This window comes from Pleurodeles waltl, chromosome 3_1 (assembly GCF_031143425.1).
Source record: "Pleurodeles waltl isolate 20211129_DDA chromosome 3_1, aPleWal1.hap1.20221129, whole genome shotgun sequence".
Classification (NCBI taxonomy): domain Eukaryota; kingdom Metazoa; phylum Chordata; class Amphibia; order Caudata; family Salamandridae; genus Pleurodeles; species Pleurodeles waltl.
In genome coordinates this window covers 1,317,566,324-1,317,580,500 of record NC_090440.1, presented here as the reverse complement: position 1 = coordinate 1,317,580,500, position 14,177 = coordinate 1,317,566,324, and the positions used below count along the sequence as shown (strand labels likewise).

The 14,177-nt window shown below is 42.0% G+C and overlaps 1 protein-coding gene across 3 annotated transcripts in view; it reads right to left on the bottom strand.

Moving 5' to 3' along the window:
• The window catches only part of HSPBAP1 (HSPB1 associated protein 1), an 832,376-nt gene that overhangs the window by 409,423 nt on the left and 408,776 nt on the right, over positions 1 to 14,177 (bottom strand). For all 3 annotated transcript variants that reach the window (XM_069224670.1, XM_069224671.1, XM_069224672.1), the window contains one exon: positions 671 to 807. In XM_069224670.1, the coding sequence (XP_069080771.1) occupies positions 671 to 807 (137 nt within the window). The remainder of the gene's footprint in view (positions 1 to 670; positions 808 to 14,177) is intronic.

The following is a 14,177-nucleotide window of genomic DNA, read 5'->3' as shown; positions in this document are numbered from 1 at the left end:
TGTTGGTAGGTTTCCGCCACAGTCATGATTCCCTTTTTTTGTCCGCCGGCCTGTTTGTGTTATTACCGCACCTTTAACACCGTCCGCCAGGGTTGTAATGACCCCCCAAGTCTTTTAATCAGGAACCCACTTTCTGATCATACGATTGTCGGGGGAACAGCTCTGTGATGTGATCTCTGGGGAGCTCACCAGGTGGCTAATTAGTGGCTTGGAAACCCGAAAAATCCTCATCTTTTTGGCCAGAAAATCCTGACAAGTATCAACTAACATTATCTAACAAAAAGTCACAGAAAAGTTACTATTTACACGCCTGGATGGTTCAGGCAAAATTCAGAAACTGAGTGCAGACATTAAACATTCTGTGTAAGAAAACAAAAACGCTTTAACAAATAGAAAGCTAAAAGTTAAAGTTTACAGAGGTATGCATACCTCTCCGATATACTAGTTAAGTATTCTGTAGATTTGGAACACATTTCTTATCATTAACTCAATAAGACATAAATTATACGCTTGATGCCAAGCCAAAAAATCATCTGTGTTCTATAAAACAGCAAATATTGCGACTTCAAGTTTGCCTGGGGCAGATCTCATCGATGATTTGGAGCGAGCGCTATTTAAAGTTATGTAGTGCACGTTTCTCTGATTACAATGGTCTGCATTAGTAATTTACCTTCCTTGTACTTGCACCACTAAATTGCAGCCGTACGCGTCCACGTGGCAGGGTGTGTTGGCTCCGTGGGTGCCTATCCACAGCGTGCTCTCACGCCCGTTTCTGTCTGGGAAACCAAAATCAGCCCAAACCACATCCTGTGGCAAAAAACACAAAACAGATACACTCATGGTTATAAAATACTGAAGACGGTTCTATAAGATCTGTGTCCATCAGATAACAACTTGCATTTTGATATAGACAGCGAATTCTAAAAAAGTGTTATATTCATACTTTCCTGCCTTGGTCTGCTAGTCTTTTCCTAGACTTCTTTTTAGTCTATATTTGTACCAATAATATTATTTAACTAAATAGATATGGAAACAAATAATACCTAACGATGATAATTAAAATACATATATGGGAAACTTAAACAAAATCACATTTCTAAAGCTCCTGGGTCGGGCAAGTCTTACCTGACTGTAATTCTGTGAACTGAGTTTGATGTGCAATACACACAAAAGGACAGCCCAATATGCCCTTGTATGCTTCAGTACAAATATAGCGCAAGTAGGAATGTCTACAAGGGACTTTTTTACAGTTACTGGTACAGCTACTTGTAAAGGAATTTTCAGATGTCCAAAATTAACAAAACAAATAAACTGAACAAATCAATGAATACGGTATTATTCAAACAATCAAAGCATCAGGTGTAAACATTCAAAACATATTTCTGTTTTGACAATATTAAATTAGGTTACAGGGATTCACAATTTGGATCTCAAGCATACTTAGGCAATGTGTAATGATACCATCTTCAGGACTTGAAATTCAAAAGAAGAAACAGGACCCCTAAAATGTAGTAATATGAAAAGGACAGGTGTAAACTTATATCAACAATACATTCAAAATCTATACATACAGCAAAACGCTGGACAGTAGTACCAGACCCAACAACTTCAATTCAAAGGGTTCCAACTATGAAATCGGGTCATAAGTTAACGGCTGCGAAAAGACTCACAATAGTGCTGAGCGTCCAACTCCGTCTCAGCTGGCATCAGTTAAACAATCCTGCACTGAACAAATTTGATTTGTTTAATTTATTTGTGAAGTTACTTTTAGACATCTGAAAATTCCATTACAATTACCTATACAAGCAACTAACTGTAAAAAAAAGTCCCTTGTTGGCATTCCTATTTGCTCTGAGTTTGAAGTATAGCACTATAATAATATGTGTATCACTTACCTAAATTAAAATAAAGAGTACTTGACCACGGCCACTCTTCTTTTTTAAAACCAGAGCAGTAGCCACATTTTGCACAACTCAAAATTTTAGGCACAAGCTACCTAAATGAATATTTGTACAGAACAGTGGAAGAGCTAGCAATCTGAATATAGTATACTACCAGGGGCGGCTCCTCCTTTAAGGTGGAGGAGCGTTGCCCGCCCCCCTCCCCCCTGCCAGCAGCGGCAGTAGCCAAACTTCTACAGTAAATTACCTTTATTATTGTTGTATTGTAGAAGGGGCGGGGCCATGGGCTGTGAGGAGCACGGGGGTGGGGGGGGGGGGGGGGGGGAGTGCTCAGCACTCCCCCCTCTGTGCGCATGTGTGTTTGGCCAGCCGCCTCAGGCCAGCCAAACATACATGCGCACTAAGCTCTGTCCAACTCGGCAACGCAGTGCCAGGTTGGAGAGCGGGCAGAGTCTCCCAGTCTGCCTGGGAGCGCCCTGGCTAGTACCTAGAAGATGGATTATGCCTTTTTGAAAAAATATTTCAATGTTTTTTATTGAGCAAATGCTTTTAGAATATGTAAGAGTAACTCGTCATTCGTGACAGTAATAGCTGTCTCTAAATGTATATTTGCGGCATGGTCTATCAGACAGAAAGAACTTTCAGCACCAAAATAAACTGGACTTGGGCACTCTGGTTGTCTTAACCCCAGGACAGCAATAGATTTGTCTGGGTTCAAATTGTGTTGGATGATTAACTATGCTGCTCTAGAATCAAATACTGCACTTTACTGATTTTAGCAAACTTTTTTTTGGTATATTGTTTGTTATCTTCATTTTATTAACCTGTTTTATTGACTTGTATAATATATGATGATTACATTATTTTGAACTGTCAATAAGCTCTGAAACATTAAGACCGCAATACACTTGCTATAGCCGTTTAAAAGCACAGATCTGTCTCCAGTCGTACAAGATCAATCAGCTCCATTGAATCCAAAACTCAACTGCCAATCTGCTACTCGGAATCAGTCCAGCATGGCTAACAAAGAGTCCTTGCCAAAAAGAGTACAAGAAATGAAAAAAGGTGTTGTCATCGTTACAGCTCTTGTAGTTTTTGTTGAGTATTTATCTCATGAACAACATAGATACTACTATTGCAGTGCGTAAATCTAGGGTAGGAACAGGAACCAAAATCAAAATATTCAGTTCAGGCAAGCATTTCTTCACGAGTGAGTTTAGTGAGACAAGTTAAACGTAAGCCTGTATAAGCAACCAGGTTTTGATAGCAATTGAAGAAGGTTCGGTTAAATTTGAAGCAATAACTGAAACATGCGCCCGCCGTTGTGGGCCCTGCGAGACCAGCCAATATAAAGCAGATGAATTGAAAGTATGTAGCTCGTGATTGAGTATTTACGAAACATCCGAGCATTGCCAAAAAGATTTATGAAAAATGCAAAGAATCTTAAACTGTATTCTTTGTTTGATTGGCAGCCAACTTAGCTGTCTAAAATGGGATGACTGTGACTATTATCTTAAATCTTTATTTGGTTTTAACAATGCAAAACCATAAAAGACAATATAAAAAAAATACATCACAAAACTATATATTTACAGCTACCACTAAAGAAGAGAAAAGAAAAAAATACAGAGACTACATAGAGTCAAATGCGAAGGTCAAAGAATAACTATGGACATATTACGATATAGCTGGCCTAGTTAAAATGATTTCCCACCAGTAGGGTGATTAGTAAACCCTTTTCCATAACTAAAATCAGACAAGACATAATAAAATTCACAGTGACATATTTTAAAACTATGGGCCTGATTTATATTTCGGTGGATGGGTTACTCCATTACAACGGTGACGGATAGCCTGTCCGCCAAAATATAAATCCCATAATACCATATGGTATTTATATTTTGGCGGATGGGCTATTTGTCACCGTTGTGACAGAGTAACCAAACTGCTGAAATCTAACTCGGGCCCTAAGTCAGATTTAATTTAAAATCCATAAAAATACAAATGTGCATTAACACTATCTCATAAAATCAGGTATCAAACAACCATCTAATGACAAAGCAGTTTATAGGAAGCAGACAAACGAATAAATTAGCTCATCGTTTAACATTGTAAAAACATCATGGCTGGGCGTACCGGTTTAAAATTGATCCTTTTAACAAGTGGGGGTGATAAAAACACTATGAGCCTTGATGCAAAAACCACAAAACTTAAAATGGTGCATCAGGGCTTGTGAGGACAAATGGTCGAAACATGACCATAAAATCGATGTCTTGTACCAGTGACCAATAAAGATAGGGCTCAGAGCACACAGTATAGTTTTCGGAAGTATACAGGCTGTTACCAGGGACTTAGGAAAATCATGGCCTTCTTTTCTTCTTGATAGCTACACAATAAAGTTTCCCTAGACTAAAACAAATCGGATTATGCAATTTTTGAGGGTTAGCAGATAAATCTCTATAACACATTTGTGTAAACATTTTATCAATATATTTTAACTAGGGAATAAACTTGGCCTTGTCAAGAGAGAGACAATTATGCAGCATGTCTTGGTTCAGTTTTGTCCCTTTCCTCAACCAGATGGTTACCCATCTTAAAAAAGGAGACTAAAGCCAGCATGTCATATAAAGAGCTAAGTCCCAGCTCTTGATGGACAATATACACAGGGGTTAACTGAGGAACATTCAGTAAGCTCTGATAAATTTGTTTTCTGCTAACTGTAACAAGCAACAATCAGAATAGCCCTAAATGCCACTACCGAAGTCCACGGCAAAAACACTTTTAGCCTGATAAATTGCCAATAATGTCATAAGTGATTGCTTCCTTGAGTCTAGAAGCAAAGTCAAAAACAGATCCATTTATACGTAAAAATAGGTGGTTCTTGGCTTTTAGCAGAGGAGACCAGGCATCTTCCGAATTCAACAGGACTCTAAGATAGGTCAAATAATTTACTCTGGTTAATTCCTGACCACGGATGTGAAAAATCCTGGACATGGTTGACTCCAGTCAAACTACCATGACATAGGCCTTTCTGTATGCGGTTGTCAGGTTCAGATTGTCCATAAAGGCCACTACAGATTCCAAAAGGCTTTGAAGCCTTAACACAGTTCTTGTGAGCAAGACCACGTCATCTGCATACAGTAATGCAGAAAGAGGATGACTGCCAAGTTTTGGGAAATCAGATCCCTTTATGAGCAAGGTTTTTCAAAATTATTTATATAAAAGGTAAACGGTAAAGAGGCCAAGATACATCCTTTGCAAACCACCTTCCTGACCTGAAAAGAGTCTCTATTAGAGCCCTCACTATTGCAGCATACTACCAAGAGTATATTCACACAAAGATCTCGAAAGAAGTACACAAAGTCCTGGTCCACTCCCAAGGTCAAAAGGATATATACACGGTTTATCTCTGTCCACAATTTATATTCCAAAGTTTACCACTGTCCACAGTTTGTCAAACATCAAGGAAAGATCCATAAAGGCCATATGGATTGAGCCTGTTTTAACAGTATATATTTGTTAACAAAAAAATACATATTTAAGCACTGCTCATTTGTGCTCCGACCCGGTCTAAACCCATACTGCAAGTCCGCAAGAATGTGATTCTCATCAGCCCAAGCAGTTAACCTATTGAGAACGACACAGCGAATGACTAACTACAGCAATGTAGTTGTTCCAAAATGGGATAAATGTGACTATATTTGGAGACCCCAGTGAGAAAAAGAGCTGCTTAATTTTGTATAATTGGTAGTATGTAGTCTTTGAATAAAAAAAAAGAGGGTGAAACAAAGTAGACTGAGTGGATACAGTCTAGTCTGTACTCTACCAAGGCTTGGGAGACTTATAGCTTGCTGTCGAAATCGAAGTAAGAGGATATTTTCCTCAGCAACACAGTTGATTAAAGCACAAGAAGATAGTGGTTGACGCCTCCTCAGCCATAGTAAGGTAAAAACCAGTTTTGACCCCTGAAACATTTTTCCACCGGAAGTGAAATGGAGGCAATCCCAGTACAACAGGCCAAATTTCCTAAAACACTTTGAGGAGCAAAACTACTTCCATTTAGCCGACACTGTGGCCATTGTGAAGGAGGCATTGTTAATATTAACAAGAATGGGAATCAACGTTTCACTACTAAGATGGTAAATGTGTGGGGAGCAGGGGGTAGAAGGCGACATGGACATACATATATTAAGCCCAAATGATACGGATTAGACTCTATAAAGTGATTAACAAACTGAGGCCATCGATCCTTGGATGTCAGGGTACTGTGGTCACCAGGTCTAATGCACACATGAAGAGCTAGAGGGCAAAGCAACATGTTTCGTACTACCAGTGGCAGATATCTGTCTTGGACAGCCTGACAGTTTAGAGCTCAAAAAGCTGCAATGTGACCCTCATGGCTGATTCTTGGCACCTTAGATGGCTCAATGGGGTCCACCTAGATTGGGGAAGAGGCCATGTGCGAGCAATGAGCCACCTACATAAGAATTTGTAGGAACAGTAGCAATTAATCCCTACAAAGTAGTTCCCTGTAGCAATGCAGGTTCATAACATGCATATCTGAGCTAAATGAGCGTGAGACCCCATTACCTGCATGAAATGCCAGCTAGGCATTGCAGTTACTAGAATTGTACTGATAGGTTTGCTCCATGTCAGCGTACCATAAGAGCTCTGACCAAGGTGTTCTGGGCTGGGGTTGACAGTTTTCCTGTTAGAAAGCGACCTGGCCAGGAAGTTCAGGCTGGACTATTGCTGTTGGAGCAGGAGCATGGATAATTTGCACATTGCTGGATCTCGTTTGAGGTGTCTCATTAAATGGAAGCAAGGGTTCCACTGCTGCCACAAATGTTAAAGGATTTCCTTCACAATATTAGATCTTAATTTTGCCGAAGATACAATCAATGATAAAGCTTTCTACATCTTCCGAATGACAATCACAAAAGATTAAACCTCCCCTGAAGCTGGCAAAGTATCTAGGCCACAGGCATTTTGTAAATTCAAGTAGAGAGGAACCTCAATACTGTATTATTGTAGCATATCAGAGGAGCTTCTGAGTAATCATCCTGTGTCCAGCCATAGTCCTTATCCTCCATTGTAGCTAAGACATAGGGGGTTATTCTAACTTTGGAGGAGGTGTTAATCCGTTCCAAAAGTGACGGAAAAGTGACGGATTTACCACCAGCCGTATTACGAGTCCATTATATCCTATGGAACTCGTAATACGGCTGGTGGTATATCCGTCACTTTAACCGTCACTTTTGGGACGGATTAACACTCCTCCAAAGTTAGAATAACCCCCATAATAATCCAAACTGAAAATCTCCGAGCGTATGAACCTTTGGGCCCTGCGGGAGGTGTTCACAATGGGGTTCATCGCTAAAATTTGACCTGACCTCCTCCAGAAGATCAGATGATACTTCTGACGTTTTGGCCTTCACCAGAGTCAAGTCGGTGAGTGCGGTCACCTTTAACTTCAAAATCAGCACTGAAGAAGCGCGTAAGTTTTTGCCTTTCCAATGGACTCCAAGGCCAAAGCCTGTTATAAGTACAGTGTCATGAAGCAACAGTATTGTAGCTGCCTGAGTCACGAAGTCCCCAGGAATGGATCCCTTTTGGGGAGTAGCCAAAAGGATTGTGGAGCAAACTAAAAAGATACAGCATCGCTTGCTAGAAGGCCTCGACCTGCACTTGGTCAGCTGAAAGACAGGAAAACTCCAGTGACCTCTTTTAAGTGCAGGGGAAGAGGAGGGGTAGCCCCACATTGAGTAAGAGTCTGGCGACTGGAAACACTGTTGAGAGTCCAATTGGTCCAAGGATGAGACCGCTTGTTCAAGAAAAAAACTTTTCCTTCCTATGATGCTTTTTGAGAGAGATTTACCTGTGGGAGAGAGAGTCCGTTGGAGGCAGTCCGAGAGGCTCTTAGCAAAAAACAAGGTTGGGATGGAAAGGTGCTCTGCATTGTAACAAATGTGCTCCCCTGCACGGAGTGCCCAACTGTACTGATATCTGGATCCCTAATGCTGATTTGTGTTGTCATAGCTAAACACGGATTATGTATATGTGCCATGACATAAACCTGTGTCACAGATTGAGGCCTTGCTGGAAAGGGAGGGTCACCCAAAGCACTACCCTCAGTGGAGGAAAGCTACATCTTTCAAAAGGAGTTAAGCAGTAGGAGTGCTGTGGTGGCAGCACACCGTGTAGTGATCAGTAGGAATGAACATGTCCTTTATACCCTGTGTCACTGAAGGATTAGGGGCTCATTCACTTTTAAAGTTCCACTGTTGAGTGCTTATCTGACACTTGCCATACATCAGATTGGTGTTAAGTGCTGCACAGCCCAGACGTGATGAATCTACGATTGGTGTATGTCTGCCTGAGGAGGGTGCAATACAGGGTTGGTTCACTACTGAGCAGTGCATCATGGTGTATGATAGTGCTGGATGTACATGTGCCTCGGAGTGATACAGTGCCTGAAGAATTCAGTGCTGTGCAGTGCGTGCAGAATAAATACAAGTGCTTGGTGTATGTGTGCATGTGAGTGGTGCAGTGCATGTGGGGTACAGTGCGTGTATGTTCAGTACAAGTGGTGGATGTATGTGAGATGTGCGGTACATGGGGGATTCAATGCTACGCAGTGTGTTTGCTGTAAACATGCACTGAGTATTTGTGTGCCTGTGAATGATACAATACATGGAGTGCCAAATGATCCATCTTGGGAGACCCAGGCCTGGATCATGACACACAGAGAGGAGGTAGAGAGATCCAACCCCTCAGAGAGATTTGTGTGTTGCTGCATTGCTGTAACCTGGGTGGGACACACACTGGGGAGGGGAGGCCCAGGCTTCACCTGTACACCTGAAAGGGTGGTCTTTGATTCACTGAGATGTCACAAGGAAGGGGCATGGGCATATTTCAGTAAGGGGATGGGGCTAATAAGAGAATCAACTAGAGTAGGGCTGGGGGGGCCCTGGGATAACTTTCTGGTGCATGTATCACTGTAGCTGACATCCATGTGTGAACTCCAGTCACCTCTACGGCCTGTGTTGTGGGACTATCAGCTTTGGAGACACTCCTGTTGTGAGAGACTGTTTTTCAAAAGGAAGAGGGAGCAGAGGAGTGGAAAGCTCAAAAGAAGCAGAACCCCAACATAAAACTTAGGATATAATGGAATTGTAATACGGTGGACGGGACATCCATCAGGTTTGTGAAAGAGTAACCCCATCCCTCAAACTCTAATTCAGGCCCTTTGTCCCTAAATCATATTTTGAGTCTGCAAATAGACCATAAGAAGAGGAACCTGAGATACCAAAAATTGCCGTCTGCCAAGCAGCCATATGAACAGTGTGATGAGGGGAAGCTCTGCAAGACTTCTGCAAGTGATGAGGATTAGGGGCCAAGGCTAGTCTCCCTGCTGGGTGAGAGGACATCGCCCAGGGAATCCAAGACCTCCTGCCCTAGAGTCTGGCGCACCAGAGCCTGCCTGCTTGCAAAGATCATTGTGTCCTGTGAAGAAGAAGAGAGCATTTAAGGAAGCGAAGTGCAGTGGGGAGCCCTGTTGATTGGACTTGCTGTCCAAGATGTGAGGAAACCACTTCTGTACCTATTGGGTCACTGCCAGTGTGCAGGACAAAGCTGGTAAACCTGCCCCCACCCCCCATATGGCAGGAGCGGGCAGCCACAAATTTATCAATGTCTTGTGCTGCACTGATCAGGCCGGAACCCATGTGCGGTAGAGAGGCAGCAACCCCGTATGCCAGGAGGGGCCAGATGGAGAGTATCATCGTTCTGATTGGGCCAAAGCCAGTGGATTGAGTGACTGGCAGTCACCCCATATGCCAGAGGGGGTCTCTGGGAGCACCAAGGACTGCAATTTATTCTGTACCCCTAGAGAAATGAGGATACCTTGGGAGCGCCGTCACCCATGGAAAGGTCCCAGGACAAATCGTCACAGCCACCCCATTGGAAGCTGAACAAACACTTATTTCACACGAGGAGCCACAGAAAGCCTCCAGTTGCTTCAGGAGCCCAACTATGAGTGAGAGATTGTGCACCCATTGAGTGCAGCCGCTGCGACTGCCTGCGGACGGGGTGCACTCGGAAACTTCAAACGCTTCACACCTGCCAGTGTGGGTAATACTGGTTTTGGGTATGTCGACCCTCAGGGAACTGCTGCTAGTAGCGCTGCATTACTAGAACACTGTTGACTTTAACTGAGATTCAAAGTGGACTCTTGAGACAGACTGCTAGTAGGGCATACCCTCGAGATTACCAGTGGTGAACGAGAAATAACCACTATGACTAACAAGCAGTGAAAGTGAGACAGAGAACAGCCAAAGGAACAACAGAGTCCCATCATCAAGGAGAACTGTGTGATTGTTTGTGAACGTCATATTTTTCCCTTGTGTGGGTATCAGTAAAAAATAAAATATTTTTGCTTCATAAAAGTGAGTATTTGGCTGGGCAATGATTTATTGCTGCTGTGCGCATTTTGAATTGTTGGACTGTGTTCCCTATTTTGTATCCACACCTCTCCCCCAGGGAGCCTGGGACTGCTCAGATCATGCAACCCTAAGTCAAGTGCAGAAGGGGTACTTAGCCCATTTAGTTAGAATCCATAGTAAGCTATGCCCGGGACAACAGGAGTAAAAGGCCTCAAGCTCCATGGTTGGGCCCAGCAGCCCGTGTGCCCCGTGACCCTCTGAAGGGGTTCAGACAAAAGTTGACCTCCCCCTCACTGGTGTCCTTCAGGTGCATAGAGGCACAAAAACCGCAGGTCACAGCATCATATCCCGACCTGAGACACCACAAAGACTCATTGTGTACATTTTAGCGAGACATCACCTTGCAATGCCATCGGCAAGGCTTACTGGCTCTGGCCCTTCGAGGAGACATTTAACCTAGTCACTGTTGAAAATGGAGAAATCTGTTATGGGGACGGGGACATTAGGTGAAAGCGCCATGTACCACAGATGAGGGGTCAAAAATAGTAACTTAAGCAGGCTGGTTAGTGTAAAATATACTCCAGAGACCTGTCCAGAATTGGAGTTGTGGCTGCAGCAGAGTTGCGCCACATAGCAGCACTGGAGACTCACTGTTAAGGAAAAGCATTTTAGAAACAGTCCTACCCGGAAGGACTGTGAATAAGGTGAGGAATCTGTGGAAAGTTGCACTCATTGCAACTTTTATGCATGTACAATCTTTTTGATATTTAAATAAAATCTTCATCTGTGAAACATACAATAACCATTATAAATGAATGATGTACAAAAGCAAATTAAATTTGTTTTAAACTATTTTCAGTGCTTTTGTGATTTTCAACTTAAGCATGTTTCAATGCCATCTTACACCATGAATATCTGTTATCAACAACAATGCATATCAGGTACTTATTTAAATGGAACGGGTGCGCTAATACTATGAAACCTTGTTAGCAGTGAGTGTGTGTTTCTAACTTGGATTTAAGTTTAGTATACCTCACAATATGGTCTGTAGTAGGACGATTAAACAAATTAGGCTTATTAACATATGCATATCGAAATAGCACTAGTCATCATCTTCTCCGGGTGAGTTCCGCAGGCACCAAGGTTTAAACAAGCATAGTGTATAAGGAGCAGGCCCCGTATACACAAAAGTCCTATTTTTATCAAATGAATACATTCAATTTAATCTAATTCATGAGTCACCAAATTCCGAGTTCGGATCTGTCCATATTCTAATTACAATGCTTTGGTATTAGCATTGACTCCAATATCCCTTGAACCAAAGTGCTAAAAGAAATCTCTTAATTATTCTTGTAGAGTGAATATAACATTATTATTAACTCTAAGTAAATTTTGGGAATTTCGTGGCTAAGTTTACCTGTTCTCAAGGGAGATTTTCTGTGGCAGATTTTCTTGGCCCCTCTGACAGGGATCAAAGCCTACAACATATTTTTAGGGTTGAGCCTGCGTCGCATGCGCTTGCGCATGGGTTTTGCTTGCAAGACGCTCTAGGACTTAGAAAAGGGCTCGGAGCCTCGTCCACATCACGTCAGTGTGTTTCATTGGTTCGTGGGCTTGCCTGTTAAAATCTGCTTGCTTTCATTAGTGGAAGGCACGCATACGTCATGCCTTTTCCGGTGGTTAGCCCTCCTCGAGCGTAGTGACCAAGTACTGAAAACATGCGAGGCTCGCTGTTTCCTGTCAGGTTTGTGGACTACTTTTTATCTTTTGTTCGCAGCGCGATCTCGCTTGGCAGAAGTCGAGCACTTTGCATAACATCGACCCTGTTAAATAGTTAATTGCACTTTTGCTGGTTACATAGATAATTGCACTTTTGCTGATAGGTTTCACTACGAGTGAACTGTAGCAGCGCTATCGCGCAGTTTTTTTCCATTCAATTTGGCAAGAAAAATCCGGTTGGGAGTTTACAACGGCTAATAGCTGTAACTCTGAGAAATGCGAGACCCTATTCAATTGCAAAAGCTTGTTTTGGATGCAAGCCCACTGAGAGGACTGAGCAAGAAAAACACAGTTCCAACCCCCGTCTGTTCAGGACCCTCAGGAAAGGTTAGGCAGTAGCAATTTCGGGAAAGCACGAAGAGCCAAAAAATATCCTTTCAAGGTTAGAAAAAGGCTGAGCAATAATCCCTCTTTGGTGAATCGTGGAAGACAAAAGACCTTTAAATTGAAAAACTGAAAGCATAAAGAGAACATCTCTTCCTTCAACTTTGGTATTCACATTTACTTTATTGAAATTAGGTGCGATTTTTCTTGAGAATGGCTGGCTTGGATTAAATAAACAGACACAAGGCAATTGCTTATGATGAAAATCTTCAATACTGCCCAATTCACACATTTTCAATATTCCTAAACAAATTTTATTGTCTTTTCAATTTTCACAAGCATCTAATGCTACAAAGTACACTCCATTTACTGTGCAAAATATACACCCTTTGCTTTATATTCTTGTTAATTTTTAAAAACAATTGAAAACATGATGCTGTATTAGTACACTTGAAGATTTGTTTTAGGAAATAGAAAGACTAACCAAAGAATACACAATCTATATTCATATGGTCACTTATAAAATGTTCATAGCGGTTATCAAAAGGTAAGTACTTAAGATAAAAATTTGAGATAGAGGGGCACAACATACATGCTAGCACATGAACAATGTCTGAAGATAGATCTGAAGTTAAAGTAAGATTTCCCTCAAGTGGTAAAAAGGCAAGTAAATTATCAGCAGCCAGAGTGAGGGCAAGAACCTCATATGGAACTGGAGATCAATAACGAGAACGACAATTACAGTTAAATCGAAGTAGATAATAGAGAAAAACTGCAGATGTTTTACAAATGGCTTATATATGAAAAGGAGGACTACACATTCAAATTGGGATTCATTTCAGGGCACCAGACATCTGACAATGTGACTTGACCAGCCCATCTTCTAAAAAAAGGTTTCAGGCAAAAGAGATCTGAAAGCATAGATTACATTACCCAGTGGAAAGGCCTTCAACAGGAAGAGCAGGTCAATGCACGTGGAGGTCAAGGGAAGTGGGAATCATGCAGGAGTTCCCAGCTCTAATTATAAATCACATATATAGGGGTAGGAAAATGCCTCATTTTGCATGGTCAGGCCCAAAGGTTTGGCCTGATGCTGCTGATTTTCGACTCAGACTGCATAGAGGACTGCTAACCAGACCTCAGCGCCTGTCAGTGCCTTGATCTTAAAGTGTATATGTTGGATTGGCTATACCCAATTGGCTTAAGCTTACTTACTTCCCTAGTATATGGTACCCAGGGCCGGTAAGCTAGAGGGTCAACCCAGGGACTGCAGCACTAGTTGTGCCACCCTGGGTATGCAAAGGTAAATCATGGATCCTAGTCTGCCACTGAAGACTGGAAGGGCAGTTTTAAACTGCTAACTCAACTTTGTCATTTAAAGTAATGGCAAACCAATGCCCTCCCTATTAAATATATGTGTGTCACCCTTAAGATAGGTCTATCAAGCTCTAAGACAGGGTGATGTGTATTAAGAGGAACATTTATTTTAGCAAGTTCAACAGTAAAAACACGCAATTGTCTTTTATACAGAGGAATAAAGGCTAGAAGACCCATTGGCGAGCGCACAGTTGCAGGCTGCTATTGCAGCTCCGCTCACCTCTGACTAGGGCAACTAAAGTTGATAATGTAAGATACCAAATAACTTGTTACATTGAGCCCGACTTGATGCCCAAGTTGAAATTAATGTAACTTGTTGCAGTGTGCAACTTTTACAAAGTTGTCCCTTTGA